General features: G+C 40.3%; 4 protein-coding genes across 7 annotated transcripts in view; 3 read left to right on the forward strand and 1 right to left on the reverse strand.

The window, feature by feature from the left end:
* Positions 1-264: 264 nt before the first annotated feature.
* On the reverse strand, positions 265-3957 carry lzic (leucine zipper and CTNNBIP1 domain containing). 2 transcript variants are annotated; one of them, XM_076276254.1, is made up of 7 exons: positions 3820-3957; positions 3090-3207; positions 2857-2992; positions 2666-2764; positions 2466-2561; positions 2256-2337; positions 265-1240 (listed from the first exon to the last, which is right to left on the reverse strand). In XM_076276254.1, exons 2-7 carry the CDS (start codon positions 3188-3190, stop codon positions 1182-1184), a joined length of 573 nt encoding a protein of 190 aa, XP_076132369.1. In that variant the 5' UTR covers positions 3191-3207; positions 3820-3957; the 3' UTR covers positions 265-1181. The 2 variants fall into 2 exon arrangements, with proteins under 2 accessions (XP_076132369.1, XP_076132368.1); XM_076276253.1 differs by having other exon boundaries at positions 3812-3957.
* Positions 3958-4026: 69 nt separating this feature from the next.
* nmnat1 (nicotinamide nucleotide adenylyltransferase 1) lies at positions 4027-14010 on the forward strand. Of its 2 annotated transcripts, none has more exons than XM_076276251.1 (5): positions 4027-4072; positions 5203-5343; positions 5961-6144; positions 6745-6878; positions 13070-14010. In XM_076276251.1, the coding sequence occupies exons 2-5, from the start codon at positions 5229-5231 to the stop codon at positions 13462-13464; spliced, it is 828 nt and encodes a 275-aa protein (XP_076132366.1). In that variant the 5' UTR covers positions 4027-4072; positions 5203-5228; the 3' UTR covers positions 13465-14010. The 2 variants fall into 2 exon arrangements, with proteins under 2 accessions (XP_076132366.1, XP_076132367.1); XM_076276252.1 differs by lacking the exon at positions 4027-4072 and adding an exon at positions 4079-4272.
* Positions 14011-16149: 2139 nt separating this feature from the next.
* Positions 16150-18889, forward strand: rbp7a (retinol binding protein 7a, cellular). The gene is given in 4 exon segments (XM_076276255.1): positions 16150-16835; positions 17576-17754; positions 17860-17961; positions 18067-18889. Coding segments are annotated over 4 exon segments (426 nt in total). The 5' UTR covers positions 16150-16762; the 3' UTR covers positions 18139-18889.
* A 917-nt stretch (positions 18890-19806) lies between these two features.
* ube4b (ubiquitination factor E4B, UFD2 homolog (S. cerevisiae)) overlaps positions 19807-26681 on the forward strand; it is a 28249-nt gene continuing 21374 nt past the window's right edge. For both annotated transcript variants that reach the window (XM_076277452.1, XM_076277453.1), the window contains exons 1-5: positions 19807-20098; positions 21625-21847; positions 24716-24851; positions 25174-25261; positions 26392-26539. In XM_076277452.1, the coding sequence (XP_076133567.1) occupies positions 20075-20098; positions 21625-21847; positions 24716-24851; positions 25174-25261; positions 26392-26539 (619 nt within the window). In that variant the 5' untranslated portion in view covers positions 19807-20074. The remainder of the gene's footprint in view (positions 20099-21624; positions 21848-24715; positions 24852-25173; positions 25262-26391; positions 26540-26681) is intronic.

Genomic DNA, 26681 nt, shown 5'->3' on the forward strand with positions numbered 1-26681 from the left:
TTAGGGCTTTGCTCACAGTGCACAATCTTCGTTGATAAAACTATCCCTTTGACCTCTATGGCCCTCTCTAGCTGATAACCCAAGGAATGCAATATCCTAGTTCAAAGTCATGACCTCTCTCGTCCTTTCCCTATTCATTTTTGGGAATTACCGGATTGTTTTCTAGTTGCTATCCTAGATTTGTACAGCTAACTAATTAATTTATAGTCCATTTAATGCACTAATGTTACAAATAGTGAGAACAAAAATCACCAAACAAATATATTGATGTTTTGAAAGTGTATAAATATGACTCCCATAAAACTTCGGTAACCAAGTAAAATGTCACCGTCTCATATCACAAACAATAATATAAAAGGATGTTGCACATGTCTGTGCATGAAATGCAGCATAGCAGATTATCAAGTACAATGTTTCAGAATGTGGTCACTCATTGATCCTACTCAAATCATAGACCTTCTTGGACAAGTAATTAAATGCAATGCCTTTTCATGATTTCAAAAAAAAAAGATGATGAAAAAAGAACACATACAAAGTGCTATTTGTGTGTGCTACTCTTGCATCTGTATGCCTAAGGCATACCTTTAAGCAGCAATGTAAACTTTCATTGTTGTACCTACAGGAATCTAATATACAATCATGTCTTTGCATGCATCAAAAAGACTGTAAGAATTAGATATACAAACTCAATATCATCATGGTTTATCATCTAGACCAGCAATAAAGCTGGTGAATATACTATATGGTTTGATGGCACTTCACATTCAATATAAAATAGGCAGGAATTGTTATCCTTTTCAAAATGGACTGGGCAGTACTGTTGGACCACATACCTGGAAATGACAACGAAATGTTTACCTAACAAAATTTAGGTAGAGAAAGGGGTAAATATATTTGACAGTTAGTCAGCAACAATTTAAAGTACATCACAATTAGGTTACTTGATCGTAGTTATTTCATCCTAAGCTGGTTGACTTAAAAACTGTGTTTCACAAGCACATGGCCAAGCAAATTGTTTGTCATCTTATTTAGCTAGCTTGGTCAAATATAAACCCCAAACTTGTTCTAACCAGACTTGGGTTCAACAGTCACTGCCTTAAAAAAAAATAATAATAAAAAAACGTATAATCTGTACAAAAACAAACAAACAAAATCACTAGAATTCCTAACAAGTGAAGTAGTTATGTCTTGGTTTTCTCCACACCAGAACTTGCCAATGCCATTATCTTGTCTTCAGATCCTAGGAGAGAATCATCAGTAACAGAATGATAAGAAATGGTAGACAAATCATATAGACTGTTTCAATCACAGTCAATGGGGATGAACAGCTTAGGCATTCCCTACCAGACAAAATAGGTCTATGAGCGTGGTTCCATGCAGCCAATAAACGGTTTCGAATCAAGTTTATTGGGAATAAACCGAATTTGCGTGTCTTGTAAACACGTTATTCTGATTGAAATAAACCGAAAAAGGCCATATTCGGTTTACTAATAAACCATTTGCACACCCTAGCATATGCCTGTTTTAAACAGAATATTGGGTCATGAAAACACCTTAAACGGAATATGCTCCCAGAAGGAAGAGTTTTGTAGGCCTGCGCATGTTCAATTCGCACAGAATTAGGATAAAATGAACCAATTGCCTCTCTCGCACTTTCCTAATCATGGCGAAACAACGCGCACACTTTCGGAAAGACGAGGAGACAAACTTGTGTCTTGCAATCATGCAAATGTCATGGAGTTCATCGACGGGAGAAAATGTCGTAATAGCGACGTTTTTAAAAGGATTTGTAAAAAACTTAATCCGGCTGGCTATCGACATACATCTGAACAAGTGAAATACAGGTGGAAGACCCTGAAGACGCTGTGTTATTCAGCCAAAAGAGGGAATTCCACCAGCGGAGATTTACGTCATGACGTTGGGAGCCTATTTGTGGTCTGCGTCGCTGACTTATTCAAAATAATGTTGATTGCTATTTAACAGGAATATGTTCAAAACGTGACATTATACTTGCATGTAAACAGGTTAAACGGAATATTGACATGAATTTTGGCAATAAACTGATTTAAAACGGTTTATTCCCGGCATAAAAACGTGCTCATTGACAGACAGGGATGTAGCTATATTCCTGGATATACTTGGAATCGCAAAAATAATGTAAACTCCTAATATCTGAGTCATGTACATGATGACCTTTGCTTACAAATCAACAGTCTCAGTCTCGATATGGATACCACAAAGAGCTCCAGACTTACCCAGGTTGGCAGTGACCTTTTCAAACTGGCTGAGTGTGGCGCTGGCATTGGTTGCTAGGAAAGTCTCATCCTCTGCAGTGAGCTTTGAGAGAGACAGAGAAAATGTATCCAAGAGTGTGTAACTAATAGCAGTTGAAACTTCTGGCAGGTATAGTATAGCAACTCTGCTGTGTGCATCGCAACATCAGTGACTATGATAAACGTAGTCACCTTCTCCCCCAGTTTCCTCAAGGCTGAGAGGATCTCAACTTTCTGCTGTGTGTAGACATCCCGTGAAAGCTTTCCCACAATCACATCACGGTCCATCTATGAGGGACACAAACTCATATAGTTAGTAGGCCTGTAGTGTATTAGTTTGTAATTTGTCTACATGGGTAAAACATGGTGGTAAAACATCTGTTTCATCCTACCTCAGCCAGCCTTGTCCTCAGTTGCCCGGGCTGCTTCTTTGCAAAGAGTCTGATCACTTCAGGAGTCTTGAATGCCTGGCTGATGGCAGCTTGTATTGCCTGGTAAACCAAGGATATGTACCCTCGATCAGTCTGTGATAACTCTTCTTCAATATGGATATTTACAGTACATTGTAGTATTTGACACTTACCAGTTGCATTCCCCCAAGCTCATCAACTAAGGTCATGTTTCCAGACATGAGCTTCATCAGTGACTCGTTAAACTCATTTAGCTGTTCCAGCGTTTCACTCTTGGTTTCCTCATATTCTGTGTCATCAAGATCTTCTCTGGTGAATGAAAATACAGTGTTAAATTTGTATAATACTATTACATTAATTTATTGGCATGCAGCTGGACATCATCTAGTTGACTAAAGAAGTTAACCTGCATTCCTCCAGATCCTGAAGCTGTTGCATTAACCGATCCAGCTGTTCCTCCATGTTCTGCTTCAGTTTACTGGTTTCTGATTTCCCACGAGAGGCCATTTTTGTTATGCTTGCACCTACACACACGTAGTGGACAACTGATGAGACACGGTGATATGTCCATCCTAAACAGCTTCCTTCATTGCTTTAGTTTACTTGCTGGCTAGTTCGCACAGGATCATTTTGGGAAAGAGAAGTAGGCCAAATACCACCAACATTACGTCTACATGAATGACAGTTATGATAACACTGCTAGAATAATGTTAGTCCAATTTACTGTCAAGTCACATGTTTCTAAGTAAACAGATTTTGAAGGACACATGCATTGCAATGGGGTTGATGAGGAAGCTGGGGAGCTTACAGTATTTTAAATAATGTACACATAGATAAATATACAATCACAACGTTATCTTTGCTTCTGGGAGTGGGAAGTTGAACGAACCGATGTCTGAACTCAGTGTTGTTACTAGCTTCTTCCAGGATACATCCTTAACCAGTTGATCTAGCTAGTTAGCTAACTAGCTAAATACCTAGCTTTGCCAGACTGAGTTCAGAAAGTGAAAGATAGCTTTTTAAATTCATAGGGCTTAGTTCATGTCAAATTGTATCAAACGTGGAACTTGTATCAAACGTGGAAAAACACAATCATATAAGACATGTCACTGATAACAATGCACTTACCTCCAGACCTTTTTGTTAGACTGTTGTTTCGTTGTGAAATGAAAATGCTAGCTTTGCACTGACCACAAATAGTACGGATAGGCTGGAAGAATTCCGGTCAATGACGTTTTGAAGGGTTGTAGCGACAGTCATGCACACATGACTTTGAGAACGTATGGAAGTTTTAAACGTGAAAACCAATCCGATTGATCTATACAGCAGAGTGTATCCAATAAGAATAATCTTTATTGCATTGAGGAAGAGTACAAATGGTGTACCACGGTGAGTCGTGCTTTGCAAATAAAACGATTTACCTGGTTTATCCCTTTCCCCTGAAATACAATAATCTTATAGATATACGTGGAGTTTAGTGTCCCAAATTATTCTTCAAAAAGTGAGTGTCCCAAAGTAAGAGGATGTTACTTTTTGGGATTCGTTGTTGAACAACCTACTGCCAACTGTGCTTGACCGCCGCGAGACAGGTTAGTTTTACCCTAGCTGCTACCCGGTTGCAATGTGCAAGAGGAACAGGTTCAGACATTTGGTTCGTGCGCTTGACTGAGGAGCCGCTGGCGCAAAGCTACCATAGCGGGCTTGTGACTGAACGCCTCGTCAGAACACCTCCCTGATACCCATGCGCCTCATAAGTGCTTCGGTTAGTCTGGAGTAGTCGGGCCCCCCGGCTCCCAGTGAGCAGAGCCGTTCGTGACTGGGTCGGGGTGCGGCTGGAAAAGCGCCGCAATTCTCCTGACGCTACACCGCACGTTTGTGAAGAACCTGGCGCTAAATCACTCTAGACTTTTACTGTCTATGAAACGACCAGTGTAACCAAATATCCTCGATTACTAAAATGCCTTGGCCTCAGCTACAAGTTGCTAGAAACGCTAAGGTTTACGTCGAATCATTTAGTGAAGTTCTTGACATGGTATCCTGTAGTTACTGAAGCCTACACTTTGGAGAAGTGTCTTGTTTCTTTTTTCCTTTCATGGGGACCTTTAGTTTTAGCTCTACAGTGCGCCCTGGTGGTGATCATGATAAGATTTCACCCTGAAACTGCTGTGGTATAAAAAAACATGTAGTTGAGCAAACAGGAATCTATGTTGTGCTCCACAAATGTCTTTGCCTGTTTGCTAATATTAATATGTATGTGCAACATCAGCCCCTTTTCTTTCAGTTTCACTGTATGTGCTCACATAAACTGTTCCTCCGCTTGCTATGGCTCGCTCGCTCAACTTCATCTGTGTGCGCGCTCAAAACTGTCGACAGGTTACGTTTGTTCCACAATTGTCAACCAATCAGAAAATTCAGGGGCTAAAGTCCGGGGTGTGTCAGGGATTGTGTAATAATTAAAGAGTTTTATTGTGTGCATGCATTGAAAAATGTCAGGATGAGCTTTTTGTGTGGTTGTTTAGGTCTTCCTAGTGCCTAAATCTGCACGATGGAGCCAATGGAGAGAATCAAAGTTGTCCTGCTGGCTTGTGGTTCATTCAACCCCATTACCAATATGCACTTGAGAATGTTTGAGCTGGCTCGGGACCACCTTGAGGACACAGGTATTTACACTATGTCTTTGATACCTTAGAATGATTTCATTACATTCGCTATGTATGTTTTTGAACGGGACTATAAATCAATTGACTGTCACAAGAGAAAGGACGCAATTGCCTTGCCACTACTAAAAGCTAACTTGACTCTCGCCAGATGAATTTCGCTTCGCCTAGCTCCACTCGTCCATCTGGGATCGCTCCATTGGAGAGGTGTTTCAGAAGGCTGGGCCTTATCAAAAATCCTTGCATATGATTGGATAAGCCACTTGTCCGTCATCTTTATTGATGTGCTACTTCAACCACTCACATCGAAGCCAACCCGTGACGCTTGCTTCCTCAATGCGTTGTCTGAATCAAAACAGTCTCACAGTCGCTTCTCCGCTACGTCACATCTATAAAACTCCCGCCCTGCGTCCTGATTGGATCTACCATAAAATCTGGTGCCGAAATCACTCCCAACGGAAGCGATCCCAGATGGATGTGAGTGGAGCTAGGCGGAACAAAATTCATCTGGCGAAAGTCAGGTTAACTAAAAGCTGCCACTACTGCAGTATATTCACATGCAAGATCATAGATCTAAACAATTCATAGACCTGTGCTTCTTTGGTTTGCTCCCATCTTAGGCAAGTACAAAGTCGTGCAAGGCTTAATTTCTCCAGTTGGGGATGCGTACAAGAAGAAGGGTCTGATTGAGGCCCATCACAGGGTGCAGATGGCCCGGCTGGCCACAGAGAGCTCGGGCTGGATCCGTGTCAACGACTGGGAGAGCCAGCAATCTGAGTGGGTGGAGACGGCGAAAGTTGTGAGGTAAGGCTTTCTTTTTAGCAGATGTGACTTGTGAGATGGTGTTTCAATGCACAAAAACTGTTGCTCTGTGATTGTATGCCAGCAACACCTGCTGGCTTTGGGCACTGTTATTATTCAGTGGGTGTGTGGTGCCAAGAGATCACCCATTGTTTTTGTGAGCACTTGAACATGTCTGCAGCCGATACTGTTATCGTGAACAACACATAGAAAGAACTCTGTAACTCAAAGAAATTCATTTTTACACACTGTTGTTGCCAATTGTTGCCATTGTTGTCTGCAAAAGTGATAGAAGTACTATTCATGGATCATTTGTACAAACTGTGTTTAGCCAAAAGGAGCGGGAACAAGTTTTAGTCTAGAACTAGTGATCTACCTACAAAGCATGCACAATCCTGGCAAAAAATGCCTGTAAACTTTTCTTACTTTTTCACTGTGCACTGTCCTGGACCACAGAGCAATTTGTAGTCATTTTACCTCAGTGTGCTTATAAATCTTATCTGTAATTCTATGTGATGAAGAAGTGATGCAAATTTGTGTAATTAGGTGACACAAAGAGCCACATCATCTATCTGATGCTGTGTCGCTTTTGGATTCTTCCAGGCATCACCATTCGGAGTTGTTAACTACGCTGCAGAACGATGATGAGGTGGACACGGTGAAGTCTTTTAAAAGAAAACGACTAGAGGAACCTGAGTGTATGGTTCAGGGCTCCTCTGGTTGTTCAACAAGAAAAGGTGATCAAGCCCCGCTGTCATAATTACTATTGCTTGCATAAGTTGTTTATGTAAAAGCATTCCACTTATGGTGAATGGATAATGCCGCACAGGTGGAGAGCAGAACAGCCCTCTGGGAAGACAGCCCAGGGGTTTAGTGGCACATTTGCTTTGCTTTGTCTCTGTGCAGGCATTAAGCCAGTCAATAACTCAACATTTGACAGGTGAAATTCCTCCAATACAGTGCATAGTGACAACATTCTGGACCAAGTGTTTATTACCCCATGTGTAACCTGTCTGGTGCTATGTGAAATTAGGGCACTGACAATGCATTGTCCTAATGACCTTACAATGGGTACAGGGAGTGTGTTTGCTACATTGCTACATTGTATTGCATAACGTTCACTTACAAGAAGCATATTGTGACCTTAAATGAAAACATATTGTATTTAGTAAGAGGGGTTTAAATAAGGAATGAGGGGCCGTCGTCCATAAATCCATCCTGCACCATATATGATTTAGCCAAACGGTGATATAACCATAGCAAGATACATACAGTGGCTATAAAAAGTAATCACCCCCCTTGGATATTTTCCCTTTTACAGCTTTTATAAATGGAATTTTGCCCTTTTTTACCATAATTTACAAAAATCCCCTCTTTAATGTCAAAGTGAACGCAGATTTCTACAAAGTAATGTTAATTAATTAAAAATATGTAATGCAAAATAAGCGATTGCATAAATATTCACCCCTTCAATTATTTAGCAGATGCACCTTTGGCCACAATTAAAGCATGGAGCCTGTGTAGATAGGTCTCAGTTAGGCTTGCATATCTGGATACTGCAATTTTACTCCATTTTTCTTTGCAAAACTGCTCAAGCTCTCTCAGGTTGGAAGGGGATTGGGTGTGAATAACCCTTTTTAAGTACAGCCACAGATGTTCTATAGGATTGAGGTCTGGACTTTGACTCGGCCACTCAGCCACTCAGAACATTCACCTTGTTGTCTTTAAACCATTTCTGTGTAGTTTTCATTGTATGCTTCGGCTCATTGTCTTGCTGGACAGTAAATCTTCCCACATCTCGTAGTTCTGTTGCAGACTGAATCAGATTTCCATATATTTTGCTGAATTCATTTTACTTTTACCTTTACAAGTCTTCCAGGCCCTGCTGTTGAGAAGTATCCCCACAGCATGATGCTACCATCACCATGCTTCAAATTAGGGATAGTGCGTTTTTGGTGACGTAGCATCTAGTCTGATGGCCAAAAAGCTCAGTCTTCCATTTGACCTTGGAGTCTCCCACATGTCTTTGGGCGAAACTTAGTTGAGATTGTATAACAGCTTTGCCACTCACCCATAGAGCTTGATGAAGAACTCAGACAAAAGTTGTTGAATGTATAGTTTCTCACATCTCAGCTGCTGAAGCTTAAACTCCTTCAGAGTTATCATAGTCAAGTCAAGTCAAGTTATGTAGCGCATTTCATACACAGAGGTCATTCAGTGTGCTTTACATAAATATACTTTACAAAAGCACACAGTAATAGCAAATAAAAGCATAGAAGGACAATAGTGAAAGAATAGTTTAAAAAGTAAAGAATAAAAAAAAAACATAAAGCACACAAGGTAATACTACATAAAAACATAAAACCAATAGTTTAAAAACAACATACAATGATTAAAAGACAGAGTGCAAAACAACGAATTACTGGAACACCAGCAACAACTTAACCTGTGTGCTTTATAGTGTTCTTGTCAGCCAACAACTTAACTCAGTGATCGTGATCCTAGTCAAAACACCCAGTGAACAGCAGGACTCTATGGAGATTCTTGAAGTAACCCTGAACTGTCCGCGCACACATATATTTCCTTTCAGGGACAAAAATGTAGTCCCCTACGATAGTCCCACCTTGTATATTATAATAGTTAACACTCAGAGGTTCAGTAGAGCTGTAACGCCCGAGCCATAAAGAACGACCCATTATACTCTCAGACTATGCCTGTTCTGTCAATTCTGTTTAGAATGACAAGGCAACTACTTCACAGAATCCCCCGTTGCCCAGCTATGGACAGCAATAGTACTACAAGGAACAATAGTACTCACCTCAAAGAGTGCTCTGTGAATTGGATAATGATAATCCACAAACCGCAGAATTTCGGACTATGCCAAATACCAGTTCAGGTAGGGACTCAGACATTTTACAAAGATTGCCTTTAACAGACAATCACAAAGCAGCACAGATGTGACACAAATACACATAACTCATGGGTCAGAATCAATTAAAATTTCAGCTAAAAGACTTTCCCAGATTAAAAATCGGTATCTCCGTGATAATGATCCTATACTAGTCAAACACCCATTGAACAGCAGCACTCTTAATTATTCCTGAAGTAGCCCTGTGCGCACACACGTTTCCTTTCAGGGCCAAAATGCCTGACAGATAGGGCCCAATAATTCCAATAGTGTAGTAGTTAACACCCAAGTAAAGTAGTTAACAGCTGAAAAGTGCTTCAGAGAAGCCTGGTAGAGCGGTAACACCCAAGATAGTCATTACATTAGTGACTATGCCCGTTCTGTCTATTCTGTGTCGAATGACAGGGTAACTACAACCCCAAAACAGAAAAAGTTGGGACATTGTGTAAAATGCAAATAAAAACAGAATGTGATAATATACAAGTCTCGTAAACCAATATTTATCAGCAAAAAGGACATAGACAATATATCAAAAGTTGAAAATGAAAATTTGGACTATTTCATGGAAAATATATGTTAATTTTGAATTTGATGCCAGCAACATGTTTCAAAAAAAGTTGGGACAGGAGCATGTTTACCACTGTGCTGCTTCAACTCCTTAATTAACAAAATATTTTAAATGTTTAGGAACTGAGGAGACCAGTTACTAGAGTTTTAAGAGTGAAATGTTGTCCCATTACTCCCCGCCGTCACGATATAGGATTTCAGTTGCTCAACAGCATCATTCCATTATGCACCTAATTTGACAAATCTGGACTGCAGACAGGCCGTTTTAGCCCCTGGACTCTTCCTCTGTGGAGAAATACTATTTCAATATGTGCAGAATTAATTTTGGCATTGTTTTCCTGAAATATTCAAGGTCTTCCCTGGAAAATACATTGCCTGGATGGGAGTATATGTTGCTCAAAACCTGTATACATCATTCAGAATTGATTGTGCTTTGCCAAATGTGCAAGATGACCATGCTGTAGGCACTAATGCTCCTCCACACCATCATAGATGTTGGGTTTTGAACTAAACACTAAAACAAGTTGGATAGGTTGGATACTTGGTGTTGATGCAGTACCATCTGAGGTCCAAAAGACCATGGCCATTCAATTTGTTTTTCAGCTCTTTCCCTTGTTTGCTAAGATTTCTCTGGATTCTCTGAATGTTTTAATAATATTATGTCCTGTAGATGATGAACTCCCCAAAAACTTCACAATTGCATCTTAAGAAACATTAAAAATACATTGTTTCATCATTTGTGCACACAGGTTTACACAGAGTGAAGAATACCCCTACATCTTTACTTCTAAGGGACCCTGCCTCTCTGGGATGCTCTTTTTCATATCCAATCGTGTTGCCAGTTACCTTAATTAGTTGTGAAATATTCCTCATTTTGTTTTCTTTATCATTACACAACTTTTCTAGCATTTTGTTAGCCCTGTCCCAACTTTTTTTGAAACATGTTGCTGGTATCAAATTCGAAATTTCAAATTCAAATTCAAATTCAAATTTGTCATTTTCAACATTTGATATATTGTCTATGTTGTCTGTGTCCTTTTTGCAACGAAATATGAGTTTAAGAAAGTTGCAGATTATTACATTCTGTTTTTATTCACATTTTACACAACATCCCAACTTTTTCTGTTTTGGGGTTGTACTTCACAAAATCTATTAAGGACCGCAATAGTACTACAAGGAACAATAGTACTCACCTGAAGAGTGCTCTGTGAAATGGGCAATGAGCATTTCACCAGTTAGCAGAAAGCATCTGAGAAAAGTTTGGTCTTAAAGGAATTATCCGGAGTAAAATGCACTTTAGATCGATTTACGGATGATTGGGGGTACATACGTTGAGTTGACATCAAAATCATGTCATTCGGATGTGTTTTGAGAAAGTTCGATTGTACCGTTTTCAGTCACACAACTCGTAGCCTGGAAGTGAGCAGGGCATTTCAATTTTGCCGCTACAAAACGCTATTTTTATACCTCTTCTACAGTTCCAAACAACATAACACTTACGTGGTAGTGAGTAGAGTGTCCCTAAAGCCAAACCGAAGTATCCCGAGGTCTTTATGTGTTCACAATTTCGTCGCCTTTAAAAAATAAAAAAAACATAGTCCAGTCCATACAACTTCATTTCAATTTCGAAAGAAATACTGGACTATGTTTTTTTTTTTTTAAACGGCGACGAAATTGTGAATTTCCAGAGCGTGTTACAACACACCCAGCAATAAGACTCCTACAGCAAAGATGGCAACATTTCCGGAAAGGTACTGGCTTGATGAAATTCATTCTGGACTCTCTATTAGACCACATAAAGACCTCGGGATACTTCGGTTTGGCTTTAGGGACCCTCTACTCACTACCACATAAGTGTTATGTTGTTTGGAACTGTAGAAGAGGTATAAAATAGCGTTTTGTAGCGGCGAAATTGAAATGCCCTGCTCACTTCCAGGCTACGAGTTGTGTGACTGAAAACGGTACAATCGAACTTTCTCAAAACACATCCGAATGACATGATTTTGATGTCAACTCAACGTATGTACCCCCAATCATCCGTAAATCGATCTAAAGTGCATTTTACTCCGGATAATTCCTTTAAGTCTAGATTTGAAATTGGCTACAGTTGGGGCAACTTAGATGTCATCTGAAAGTTGGTTCCAGAGCTTAACTGTAAAGCAACTAAAAGCTGCTTCACCATGTTTAGTTCTAACAGCAGGTTTTACTAACAAGTATTTCTTCTGAAACCTGAAGGGTGCCTTGGTGGCCTCCCCCCATCACTTTTCTTCTTGAATGGTCAATCCATTTGTGGTGATGGCCTGCTCTAGGTAGATTTGCACATTTGCCATATTCCTTACATTCCTTAAATTTCTTCCAGGGGATGTTCAGTGATTCGAATTTTATTTTGTATTTTTGTATCCGTCCCCTCACTTTTCAATAACCTTTTCGCTGAGTTGTTTGGAGTGTTCTTTTGCCTTCATGGTGGAATTATAGCCAGGAGATTGATTGATTGACTGATTGACCAGTAACTGGACCTTTCAGACACAGGTGTCTTTATATTACTATACTACACATTCACTGCACTCAGGCCATTTTCAACTTATCCAACTTGTTATAGTGCTCAGTTCAAAACTCAGAATCTATGACGGTGTGGAGGTGCATTAGTGCCTACAGCATGGGCATCTTGCACATCTGGCATGGCACAATCAATTCTGAATGATGTATACAGTTTTTGAGCAACATATACTACCATCTATGCAATGTCTTTTTCAGGGAAGACCTTGAATATTTTAATAAAACATTGGCAAAATCAATTCTGAACATATTTAAACAGTATTTCTCCATAGAGAAAGGGGATAAAGGTGCTAAAATGGCCTGCCTAAAGTCTAGACCTTTCAAATTTGGTGCGTTATGGAATGAAAAACACCCCATACTGTTAAGCAGCTGAAATCCTATACCATGCAGGAATGGGATAACAATTCATTCTCAAAACTCTAGCAATTGGTATCCTCAGTTCATTTACAAAATGTTGTCAAATGTGAAGCATTTGTCAAAAGGTGAAGCAGCACAGTGGTAAATATATATTGTTGCTGTCATCATTTGATGTTGCTGGCATCAAATGTAAAATGAACATATATTTTCCATTTGTTTCATTTTCAACATTTGATATGTTGTCTATGTCCTTGCAGCTAAATATGGGTTTACGGGATTTGTTTATCATCACATTCTGTTTTTTATTTCCATTTTAACTTTTTCTGATTTGGGGTTGTAGAAATTTGCTTTCACTTTAACATTAAAGAGGGATTTTTTGTTAATTATTGTAAAAAAAAAGACCAATTTAAATTGATCAATATTCCATTTATAAAAGCAGTAAAAGGGGAAATATCCAAGGTGGGTGAATACTTTTTATAGGCACTGTGCAAGACCAACAGTTCACTTTAAATGGAAATGTATTTGCTGTTTTGTCCTCAGACATGCCCCAGCTGAAGCTGCTGTGTGGGGCAGACGTGCTGGAATCCTTTGGCGTCCCCAACCTCTGGAAACCTGAAGACATTGCGGAGATCGTGAGCCGCTACGGCATCGTCTGCATCACGAGGGGCGACAGCGACGCAGATCGCTTCATCCAGCAGTCAGACGTGCTATGGGAGAACCGCAAAAACATCTTTGTTACACGCGAGTGGGTAACCAACGACATCTCGGCCACGCATGTGCGTCGGGCTCTGCGGCGCGGGCAGAGCGTCCGCTACCTGCTGCCGGATCCCGTGCTCCGCTACATCCAGGAGAGGGGCCTCTACAGTGCCGAGAGTGAGAAGAAAAACGCTGGGGTCACTCTTGCACCCCTGCAGAGATACAGCACTACTTCATGAGAAGGGGACAGAAGACCTGAGAAGGGGACTGAAGACCCAAAAGGTCCTTATGGGACCTCTCAGAAATACTTGACTGTATTCGAGTCACAATTGCCTTATGTTATGTTTACTACAGAGCAAAGAAAACGACTGGAAGTCTAAGGCTATAGGTCTGCTGAATGAAAAAGTATTTTGTGAAATGAATAACTGGTGTTCTGGTCAAGTGGTTTGAATTCAGTGTTTCTGTTTACAATGCATATAACTGTCAAGAAAATGTATTGCTGAAGAACAGGCACAATGACCTGACTGTGACTTCTTTCTCCAGAGCCAAACAATGATTTAAATAATGTGAACAACATACACATGTTCTGATAATGATCACATGTATAATAGACATTAAGACATTATTATCATTTACATTTGAATTTAGAACTGACTTTATACAGCCCTATGAAAATTATTAGTCTGACTAACTAAGAACTAACCAAGAACTAATAACTAAGATGTATGTGTGAATTGAATGTAAAAATCTGTGCTTAATTTGGTTAAAGAAACAGGTCAACTTTTTGGGAATTATGCTTATTTTCCATCAACCCCAAAAGATAAGAGGATACATATCCTTCTCTTCTCTGTGTGAGCAATAACCCAAATTGACACTGTTAGCCTAGCTTAGTGTAATTCACTGGAAGGGGGTTACACTAGTTAGACTAAAGCTCCCTTTTAACTATAGGCTAGTTTTAATAATTATCTTATCTAACTCTGGGGACAACAAAAAGTTGCTGTGTTGCTGTGAAAGGATAACTCCTTTAAAACTGGAAACAATTTGATCAGTGCACAAATATACTCTTATCAAAGTTGTGACATGAGCATGACTATCACCAAGTCTGATCAAGCAGATAGAGAATGGCTGAGAAATTGCAGAAATGTTTCTTATCTCAAGTAAATGACAGGCCTATTCCAGACCATCATCATTGATTACACTATCCTATGCCCACTTACACTTGATTACTTTATTCTATGCCCTCTTTATTATGACCGCCGCGCAGCGACGCATGTCCAAATTTCCGTCAAGGATTCCCGGGACACTGAAAGACCGGGGTAGACAAAACTTGGTGGGCATGTAACCCCATATGGATAGCATGGAACCATCGTTTTTCGTTTTGATCTGTAGCCCCCCCGCTGGACTGCACCTCCCGAAAGGAGGGTAGGGCAGACACAGTTTTCTGTGAATATCTCAAGAACCGTAAGGTTTAGGAGGACCATTTTTTTTTGTATGTTGATCTCAAGGGGCCATGTCAACCCATTCCATTTCATGTATAGCGCCACCTAGTTAAACACAAAAAAGTAAAAATGAGGTGTTGTAATCGCAGGTATCTGTGACCTAACATAGTCAAAACTGCACGAAATTGGAAGTGTAGGATCATTATGACACCCTCTGAATGCACGCCAAGTTTCGTGGAATTCCGTTCATGGGGGGCCACACAATAAATTAATTTATGTTACTATACACCAACTGGCCTGTAGGTGGCCGGAGACAGTTTTCTGTGAATATCTCGAGAACCGTAGGGCCTAGGAGGTCCACCTTTTTTTTGTATGTTGGTCTTAAGGGGGCATGTCAACCCATCCCATTACCACTTATTTCATGTATAGCGCCACCTAGTTAAAAATTAGAAAGCAAAGAATTTGGTGTTTTCATCACAATATCTCTGGCTGACATGGTCAAAACTGCACGAAATTGAAAGTGTAGGATCATTATGACACCCTCCGAATGCATGCCAAGTTTTGTGAACTTTCGTTCATGGGGGGCCTTACAATAAAATTATTTATGTGTACATTTAGTGACCGTACCAACAAGGATTCCCGGGACACTGAAAGACCGGGGTACGCGAAACTTGGTGGGCATGTAACCCCACATGGATAGCATATCCCCCCATTGTACTGGACCCCCCGAAAGGAGGGTAGGGCAGACACAGTTTTCTGTGAATATCTTGAGAATGAGTATGTTTGCCTCCAGGGGTCATGTTAACCCACTCCATGTGCACTGCACACATGTGCATAAACAGATACACACGCACACACATACATTCACAGTAATCATACGTATGACACATACTCACACAGTAGACATATGCACGCATTCATGCACATGCACAAACACATATACGCAGGCAAACACACAAGCACGCACACACACACACACACACATAAACATAAACGTGTACACGCACACATGCACACAATTCAAGAATTTCTCAGAATTATGAATAGGCAAGATGGGGGGTGGGGTTGTATAAAATGAATTTTACATGTGAAATCTATGAACTAATCATGTTTTGGTACTTGTTGTCTAGCAGATACCAGTGAGAATTGAGTGTGGATAATGCAATTTAGTGAGACAGTTAGAATCATATAGGCCTTTCAGAGTGATTTATTTTTGTGGAAAAAATGTGCTGGACTGGGCGGCGGTCATATTTTGTACCGCTCTGCGGTACATCTAGTTCTACTTAAATATGATCTCCCCAGACAATGGCCCTTCATCAGTGTCCATTTATACACATTTTCCATCGAATTGCATAAATGCAGTCGTGTTTCTCTTAGCAAAATATGTGTTTATCTGAGCGAAACTAACATAATGGTGGTGAATAAAATGAAGAGATCACAAGAGAACAACCATGGGTAAAACACCACTGAAGATAATGGTAGATTTCACAACAGCTTCCCTGGATGTTTGGGTGTTGTGCTGTGCTTGTATTTTTCCACACCTGTCACTGCAGGTGACAAGACCCATCTAGCCAGATTGCTTGTTGCTGTTTGACCTGTGCTTGTTGCTGACAGATTTCATTCCATTCTTATACTTCTTTATCTGCAGGAAAAAAAAACACATCTTTCATTTAGAGCTAGCCAGGTCTGTCAGACCATGTTGTTAGCATGTGTGCCAAAAACAAGTTTTTGTCAACTTACAAGTTTTGAGATTAGCTGAAAGCAAATTTGGCGTTTTCGCTTTAAAGAAATGCAAAGTCACAAAAAAAAAAAAAAAACATTCTACTCAGGGTACATATATAGATGCTTTGCAAGATTCCTATATTCCTATTCGTATGTTTCTTGACAACAGTTCATAGACAAGTCAGACAAGTTTTTTTCCTGTTTGTAAAAAAAGTTCACCTGGACAGGGGCCACAGCCACCAGTGTCAATAAATCCATCCAAAGCACCTCCCACTTAGGTGAAGATAAGGCTTTACACTGAAAGTGAGAATCAGATTCAGCAATAATCTAGTAAGGTGGTGGTCTCGATTACCCCTGTGCACACATTTTATTAAAAATGCCAGCTATTCTTTGCGGGACCTGGGAGTTGATTAGCAATGTCAACTTTGATGGATACATGATCGCATTGGGTGAGTATAGTTTTCGTGCTTAATTTGTAAAGAGAGTAAAATCATGTTGGAGCACAATTTGTTTTGCATATATTATGTGTTTACCTGATACATTAGTATAAAGTAGAATGAACAGAAACAAATTCTCAGCCACATTGTCTTCGGATTTACTATGCAAAATGTGGCATTGGTAAAAAATAAATAAAAAAGTTACATTAACAAATGCATTATTTGATATGTTGAGTAGATGTGCACTATGCACTATAAATTTCACATTTTAATCTAACTTTCACAATTACATCATAAATAAGTCTAAAAGCATATTTATGTTATCCTAGAAGGACATGTGTGACGTGTGTAAATTATTGTGAGTAACAGAAATAGTGTATAGGCAGTCCAGATTAGCATCAACTGTCATCGTCACAATTACCGTACAATGTTTTTCTTTCCTTATAAATCAATTGTGGAGATGTTCCGGAACATTACAGCTTGTACAACAACTGTACATTGTTTTTTTTTTTTACTATGGCAATACTATTGTTGAGTATTATGAAATTACAACCAAATAGGCCTGGAAGAATCCCTCAGTCCATCCGAATGATGGATGCAATGCAATGCATATAAGTGACTTTAAAAAAATCATGATTGAGATTAAGTTTCAGCTTGTGGTGTTGGGAAGTTTCTTCATTTATCAGTTTGTAGGTACAAGGGTAAAGGATTTGTGTCCTTTGCTCTGGTTTTAACGGTACCTCTTCCCACAGGGATTGGCATCGCCATGCGCAAAATCGCCTTGAGACTAAAACAGAGGAAAGTAATAGAGCAGAAGGAGGAGGTCTACATTATCAAGACCCTCACCACCTTCAGAAACTACACATTCTCGTTCAGAGTGGGCTAAGAATTTGAAGAATTCACCAAAGGCTTGGACAATAGATGCTGCAAGGTGCAATGAATATCCTTTCTTATTTGTTCGGTTCTTTTTTTTGCATGCATGATTTAATAATTTCATTCAAACCAAGATAATCATGATAATCTCTGTACTTTGCAGTCACTGGTGACATGGCAAGGGAATAGACTGTTCTGCACTTAGGAGGGAGAGAAGAAAACCCGTGGCTGGACCCACTGGATTGAGGACGATAAATTACACCTGGTATACACAACATAACATCTTATCTTGTTATTGCTTCCTTGTATACACACTTGTCTTCTGATGAAAACAATACCAAAATATTTTCCCTTTCTGGTTCTCTACTAGGAGCTGTACTGTGAGAATGAGGTCTGCAAACAAGTTTTCAAAAGGAATGCCCTTCCACAGGGAGAATATTGATAAAAAAAAACAACTCTGTTATTTAAATCCATACAATAGGCTGAGGATGTAAATGGAGGTGTGAACTTAATGTTTTCTATCCAAGGTGTTTCAGAGACAGGAAGCACACTGCTGTACCTACTTATAAGTGATAATATCAGGCACTGATCATATCTTGTGAGTACAGGCAAGTCCCTCCACTCGGCGGCCATATTGCAACGCTTTTTGGGCACTCAGGGCATCCTATTCAGCAGAAATGCGCGTGCAGCAAAGCTTCACGACACCAATTATGCTCCAGCGGCGAGTTCACAACACATGATTGGCACGATGTCTTCACAACACACCATATGATTGGCTCAATGTATTCACATGTCAACGTTTTGCCAAGGAAGGGGTGGGATATGTGTAGACAACAGCCATATTGGCGTTACAAACTAACCCCATGCATTTCTATGGAGGACTTTTTGAGTGCTGTGCCTCCTCATTAGAAAGTCTCTGGTACATGTGCCATCGGGATAAGATTTACACTCACTGACCTCAAGGGGGCAGAAAGTGCTTAATGTAGCCTATCACTGCTGCTGTGAGCTGAGTTAGTGGAATAATAACACCATCCCCTTAAACAGATAATTATCATTGTGATAAGCTGCCCACTTGAGCCACAGACAATATTTGGCAGTTTGTTTGAGATTTGTTTTTTTGAGTTGTTTGGATGAGACCCATCTCTCATGTGATATTGAACAGATCTTTGTTTTATATAAAGTCCCTCTGTGTATATAATAAAGTGGAATTTAGTTGATCATACTTGCAGATGACATGGTATTTAATATTTTATCAAAGAACCCTCATACATTTTCTCTCTCTCTCTCTCTCTCTCTCACACACACACACACAAATAGTTATGACTCCCATTCTCATATATGCACTCACAGTCGGTGAAGTCTGAGTGGTATCCAGTATATTTACGTTTTCATACCAATGGACTAGGAGGTAAACCCTGACCAGCAGGGTTCACTTGTGCCAGAGAATGGCTTAATATGCCTAAGTCTTAGATAATTGACAATTAGCCTATTTTGGCTATTTACTGAATCTTACTGAATATTTCTTGATTTCATTGTTTGAGAAGTAGGCTAAATGTAATTCATCAAAACATTTAGTTCAAATAATTTCACATAATTGATGTTATGGTTACTTACTGAGAATACAGACTGCATTGGCCTTGTTTTGTGTCACATAAAAAACACAGTGTTTGCAGAGCTGGTGCATAGCCCATTAGAATTGGTCATGGGTCGCTTTGCTTTAGCAAATTAATTAGGTTGTTTTGCAGTATGTAGGCTATATTCTAAGTAACCATTGAACTAGTCAGAAGGGCCTGCACACAAATACACACGCATGCACGCACGCACACACACACACACACACACACACACACACACAGAGACTAATGACAGAACTTTATCAACACAAATCTTGATGAAACATTGCATTGCCATTTTCTGTTGGCATATGCTCGAGGAAAAACTAAACAGCCAACAAAATGATCTCTGTATAATCACTGTATGGCATAAAAGCACATAGGCTACGTGTATGATCATGTAGCCAAATATGTAGCAATCATTTTAGGCCAACCTCTCAGATGACCTCAGTGGACTGCCGCATCTTAAAATCTGTCCCATGTCACGTGATCTGATATCCAAAATGGCCGCGATGGTGTTTTGACTGGCTTTGACGAATAATACTTTTGTGTTTGTTTCATTCTTCACAGAATTCGGTTAGGAAAGCATCTCAAGAAGGAAACTGTACATGTGTCTCTCCATTTATTTTAAACATTATAACAAGACAATCAAGGTTTAACGTTATTGCTCTTTGTTTGACTTAGTGGACTATGCACTTTTGGCCATTATAAGATAGCTAGCTGGCAGGCTAGCAAAATTATTTAGCTAAAATTAAAAGAAAGACGATGGAAGAGCTCAGTGCCGACGAGGTAAGGTCACTCTTGTTTCTCTCCTGATTGTTTATTTTATTTGAGAAAGAGTATATTTATCTAGCCCCGGTTGTATACTAATTGCTTTCACAACGCTCTGGGTTTGATTGCATGTCATTGTCACCTTTTCCTCAGTCGAGGCATTGGTATTCTCTGTAAGCTAACGTTAGCTTACTAGCATGAGACAGTAGCTTTTAGCCGAAGGCTAAGTTAGCCAGCTAAAATGCTCTGTGTTTGAGTTCGAGGTGAAATACGAGAGTATTCATAGTAGGATTTAGGAAGTTATTAGATGATATGATACACCATATGGCAAAATCATGTAATAGCAGTATAATGTCGTTTTAAACCCTCGTTAAGTTGCATATTACATAGCTCTGTGCTTCCTAACGTTTGTTGCCCATGAATTGGTCATAGCTATCGAGCTATGCTAGCCAACGCCAAGAGACAAATAAACAAGTCGATCTTTGTTGCATTTTGGTCGGCTACTGGGTAAATGTATTCTTCGTGGAGTCAGATTCTCTAAAAAAAATGATGGGGGAGCATTTTCAGCTGCCATGTATTTTCTTAGTCACATTTGCTTAGGAACCAAAATATGTTTGCCTGCGAGCAAGCTAGGCAAGTTAGCCAGATTTCTAAGAATTGTTGTGTCGTTTGATAGGACATTTCACGATTGACAAGCTATGAACTGTAGCCTATTATTTCCCAATAAACAATTTAACTGTGATTTGTTCCATACGAAAATGTTATCACGATTACACACTCTGAGGGTTTACAAATTCTGCACGTCGCTTGAAATATTCACCTTCTCGTGAACTAAAATACTCCCGTGCAGATGTAGAGTCGCAATATTTTCTCATCTAAATAAAAGCTTAAACTGAGACATTCTTCCCCCCCCCCTTTTTTAAAAAAACGTCTGTTTTCTTACGACATATCCAAATGTAGTGAATTCGTTTTCCGATGTAGGTGCAATGTGCATTATTTGGTCTTTATTAGGCCTAATTTGGAGACAATCATATTTACTGAATCGATAATTCTTTATCATGAAATTATGAACCATTATTATTTTTGCTTAATGTACGTGAGAGGAGTGTTATGCTTGCTCTGTCACCTTTATATTCCTATGTAAAGCATTTTACAGAAGTCGACCATGTAGTCTACTAATATAGGCCAAATAGCAGTTTGGTGGATTTTAGTCCTCAACAGCAGAGGAATGTTGTTTTCTATTGTTTTGCCCTAACACTGATGGCCTTTTATGTAGTTTTCCAAGTGCTGAAGGGAGCAATGACTTCTTAGACTTTGTTCTCTTACCTTGCCACATTAGGATCGTGTTGTATGGAAAAATAGGCCAATTCTGTAATTGAAAGCAGGTTCTGGTTTGCAAAATGATCATCCTTTACCTCTCCCCCAGCAACAAAGCAAATAGGTCACGTTTTGGGCATTGATCCGGAGATGTGGCTCTGTCTCTCGTGGCGCTGTGGTAAAAATGGCAGCTGATTAACCTAAACTGGTCCTTGTGTGTTCTGCAGATCCGCAGGAGGCGGTTGGCGCGGCTGGCTGGGGGGCAGACGTCTCAGCCCAGCACCCCTCTAAGCACGCCCCTGACGTCTCCGCAGAGAGAGACCCCTCCGGGTCCCCTGCCCGGCCCCTCGGGGCCCCCGCCGCAGCCCATGCCATCTGCTCCCTCTCATACTCTGGGCCTGAACACCCAGAGCATCACCACCCCTGCCACCTCCCCGATGGGGGCCTCAGGTAAAGTGCTGCAGTTGGTTCACTCTAGTTGGTAGATCATGGCGAGAGATGTTGCTTTTATATTCTGTTCAGATTTCTAAATTAGTGAACCAAACAAGACCACAGGAGAGATTTGGCATATTTGTAGGCATATTGAATTTAATCGATAACCGTTGAAATACCATTAGAATAGATACAGTTGTGGTCATAAGTTTACATACCCTGTACATACACATGCTAAAGTTGACTAAAAAGAGGAGTAGAAAATCTTCTTTTGGAAATTGATCTTAATGTCTTGAATGAATAATGTATTGAAAATAAATAAATGTTCCTCCTTAAAAGGAACTCCTTACAGCACTGTTGGCCTTTCCATAAGATCATCTCTTAATGCAAATCAAACCAGCTATTAGGCTAACTGAAATAACACCATGCCAATCTCTAGTTATGGTGAAGGGTATGTGATGTGGGGCTATTTTAATTCCCCAAAGGCCAAGGGAACTTTATCAGGATAGTATCCTGGATCCATGAAATAACTGGCCTTTAAAAATCAAAATCTGCCTGCCTCTATGGGAATTTAACATAGGGGTATGTATACTTATGGCCCCTGTATTTTAAGGAAGAACATTTATTTAGATACATTTCCAAAAGATGATTTTTTTTTATTCCTCTTTTTATTCCTCTTTTTAGTGAACTTTAGCATGTGTATGTACAGGGTATGTAAACTTATGAGCACAACTGTAAGTAATCGTGTCATGATGTCCCCCTTTTATTTGAGTGGGACTCTCTTAACCACATTTTCACTACTACCTGAAAGTGAGTTTATTTATTCTTATCACCTTTCTGGTTTTGCATGCCTATGGCATAGCTCTCAGGTTGCTTTTGTGGCCCCTAAGCTGAAATATGTGTTATGACGGAAAAACCCCATTCAGTGGTTTTGTCCTTCTCTGTCAGTTCTCTGGTTCAATCTGTAACAAAGGGTCTATTTTGATGTGAAGTAGCGTAATTCACATTTGTGTTATATTTGTTTCCAGGAATTTATTGTATTTCCTCTGTATCAAATGTGATCGTCAGAGTAGCCAATTCACCATTTGACGTCATCCTCTCTTTTCCCCATCCCACACACAGAGCAAAACTGCTTTTCAAATATGTGATTTACTGTCTACTTAAGTAAATGATCTATTCAGCTCTAATGTCTCGCTACAGTGTCTTCACCTCTGTTGTGAGCAGAGATGGTGGAGAGACCCTAGGATGCTAATGAATCAGGCATAAGAGATCAAAAAGCTGACACAGGGTTTCATATCGGAGCCGCTGGCCTTGCCTGCTTCTTTGCTACAGAAGTATCGTGTTTACATAGACGCTTACAGGACCAGATGAGCAAAGCGCATGTGGGGAAATTCCGTAGGCAGAAGATGTTATCAGCTCTCAGCTGAAGCAGAGGTTACCTGCTGCGTCCCTCTGGTGAAGGATGACTGTGTCGTCTCTCTGAAGGGAAAGTGCAGAGTCATACTGTACCAGGCTTAGCACCTCTCTCTCTCTCTTTCTTTCTTTCTTTCTCTCTCGTGCCGGTGCATAGTTCAGTGTAGGTCGATTGAATGAACTGGACCTAGTTTCTCACATGTCTAATTGTAGAATGTTGATCAGACCTGTCATAGTAAGGCTTTCAGTTGAAGCTCATATCTGTAGCATAGGTTTGTGGCTCTTGCTCTTTGACCTAATAGTAACACCTGTTTTATACGTTTATTCAGACTAGTTATGAGAGTCTTTACTCAGTGTTTGACAGAGTGACAAGTTATCTACAGAATAGTCTTTTCAAATAGTAGCTTTGAGCTTTTGAGTAGAGGTAGAGCAACAAATAAACTTCAATGTGCATAATAGTGTGTGATGCTTTTGCACAGGCATCTAAAACATCCCATGGTGCAGGTCTACCAGTTCTTTTAGCTTGTTTGTGTAGTTGATCTGTACAGTCCACACTTTACATCAGGCTTCATGACTGTGTAGTTCTAAAAAAAAAGCATCACTGGCTGCGCTTCTCTAGAATCTACACTAGGACAATAGAGCCTGTTCTGCTTTTTTATTGCCCTGTGAACTCCACTCATAGAAGAGCTCAAGAGATTTCTAGAAAACGCTGGGTTATATGCAGGGGGGTTATATGCTGGGGCAGTAGGAACAATTGAATGCTATTGTGGAAAAGGATTTAACATTTTCTAGAACAGATGATCAGAGAGTTGGGGCAGGAGTAGGCTAGCGAGAAAAACCAGAGTGTTTAATGTTTAGAAATCCGTTGGCTAATAAACAAATGGGGATGGCACAGCTGCAAAGACAGTCAATGCTTTTTGGGATGTTGTTGTTGTTGTTGAGGATAGAAAGCCATTCACTCAAAGCAGCTAAAAATACACTTAGGATCGATTGGGGCTACTTAGCCGTTAGATGCATTTAGATGCCCTTGTTTCTCTGGGATATCAGGTCACTGTGCTCAGATGGCCTCTGGACTTGTCAGTGTGTATTCTAAGCAAACAAGACCTGCTTTTATTGTCTTGGAGGTTGCCAGGTGGCTTGTAGAAAATCTCCCGCTCTCAAAGAATGTGTAGATAATTTTCATGTAACACGGTAACTGTCTTATGTGTGAAATCTTGATCATGTGCCCAGAATCCAGCTATATTTATTTATATTAGTTGGATACCTCTAGACATGGATATGTTACGCTTGTGGGATGTTGTGACCCTGGTCTTGTGCAACTCACTTGTTTATGAAAATCACCACAGTGTATTATTCTTCTTTTTATACACTTGCAATAGTGAAAAGCTAATAAAATTAAATATTATGAATACCTGGCTAGTGTGTAAGAGGACTTCACTGTGTGTGTGTGTGTGTGCACATGCATTCTCACAGGGGTGGCGTATCGTAGCCAGAGCAGCGAGGGGGTCAGCTCTCTCTCCAGCTCTCCCTCCAACAGCCTGGAAACCCAGTCACAGACCTTGTCCCGATCCCAAAGCATGGACATTGACACTGCCTCCTGTGAAAAGAGGTAAGCAGCTACAGGCCCAAATGATGTGGTTTCAGTGGGAGGCAAGGCAGGGAGAACCCCCCCCCACCGATATTACGATACTAAAATGTGAAGGACAGGGAGATGGGAGATAGGACAAGATAACGGTTCAGCAAAAAAAAATACAACAATAAAGGGAAAAACTAAATAAAAACATCATCCTTGGAATGCACATGTTGTGGCAACAGTTGCATTTTAGTGGTGATGAGATGAGCTCTTGGGTGAATGCACAAGTGTTTGTTTTCTTCGAGTGCTAATGTGTCCTAACTTGCCCTCTCCTCGTGTCTGTCCCTGCCTCTGCCAGCATGTCCCAGGTGGATGTGGACTCAGGAATTGAGAACATGGAGGTGGAAGACAGTGATCGCCGAGAGAAGAGGAACCTCTCTGAGAAGGTTGACACCCCTTTACCACAGATTCACCAAAGCTTCAAAGAAAGCAGAGTGTTAAATAATCAGTGGAGTACTTTGGTTACTCTTTAGTTTTTTTTAAGAATGATAATGTATATCATTTAGAATGTTTCTGTTCTATTTGATTATATGGCATAAAGAGTTAGTTGACTGACTAGCCTTCTCAAATACCGCTATGCACATTTCCCCAAAATTGAGAGTGGATTAAAAATGATCTGAAAGGCACATGCAGTAGCATAAGTGTCAGCTATCAGTGTATACGTATCAGCTACCTTTCACACTAGTGAAACACAGTACCAAAACACTGATCCACTGATTTTTGAATCAGTCTGATACATTTAGCTTGGTATAACAATACTCTGGTGGGAAGGTCCTTAAAGACATTCAGAATGGTGCTCTGAGCTTAAGGCTTGGATAGCCAATATGCATGACAGAGGTTTCCTATCTGGGAGAGCATGCAGGATTTACTTTAACATGTTGTATTATGTAATTTCCTGCCGATACTGATTAAAGTAACACTTTGATGGTATAGCTGACATAAGTATAAGTAAGTATATACTCTTTTGATCCCGTGAGGGAAATTTGGTCTCTGCATTTATCCCAATCCGTGAATTAGTGAAACACACTCAGCACACAGTGAACACACAGTGAGGGGAAACACACTAATCCCATGTGATTTTGTCATCTGGCCATTGTTTCAAAGAAAACGCTAAGCACTCAGCACCATTATCATACAGAAAACCATTCATTTTAAGGATCATTTTATGAAATCCTGATGCAGGTAGTCCTGTACATGTCGTGTACAGCATCGGCATGAGTCTTGCCTCACTCTCCTGCTTGTTGACTGTGCCTGAGCACAGCTGTTCATATTAAAGATTGAACCAATCCGCTGTTGGCTTCTGGACACCAGCGTAAATGTCAGCCTCATAAATTGCACCCTGTCAACACCACCCCTCTGTCCATACGCTGGAGCCTAAACAGCCACAGCCAGTATTGTGAATCAAGCGCAACGACTAATAGTGTGTGTGTGTGTGTCTGTCTGTGTGTGTGTGTGTGTGTGTGTGTGTGTGTGTGTGTGTGTACGTGTGTACCACCCCCACCCCCACCCTTTTCAGGAGTCCTCCTCTAACTCTGATGTGTCGGAGGAGCAGGCCCTGCAGCTGATCTGTAAGATCCTGCGCGTGTCCTGGAAGGAGCAGGACCGCGACGTCATCTTCCTCCCAGCCCTGGCCGCTGAGTTCCAGCAGAAGAACCCAAAAGATGGTGAGACAGGGGACACGAACGGGCAGAGAAAATCAACTACTTGCTTTCCACTGATGCATTTGATGGTCTTATAGGCCAATTTCAAACATCAAGCCTATGTGAAATTTGGGAAATGGGATGTTTGGGATGTACAAACCAGAAC

The sequence above is a fragment of the Alosa pseudoharengus genome, unplaced genomic scaffold (genome assembly GCF_046254945.1).
Source record: "Alosa pseudoharengus isolate Yale_2024_CS ecotype anadromous, Long Island Sound unplaced genomic scaffold, YU_APseudo_1.1 YU_APseudo_1.1_scf_9, whole genome shotgun sequence".
Taxonomy (NCBI): domain Eukaryota; kingdom Metazoa; phylum Chordata; class Actinopteri; order Clupeiformes; family Clupeidae; genus Alosa; species Alosa pseudoharengus.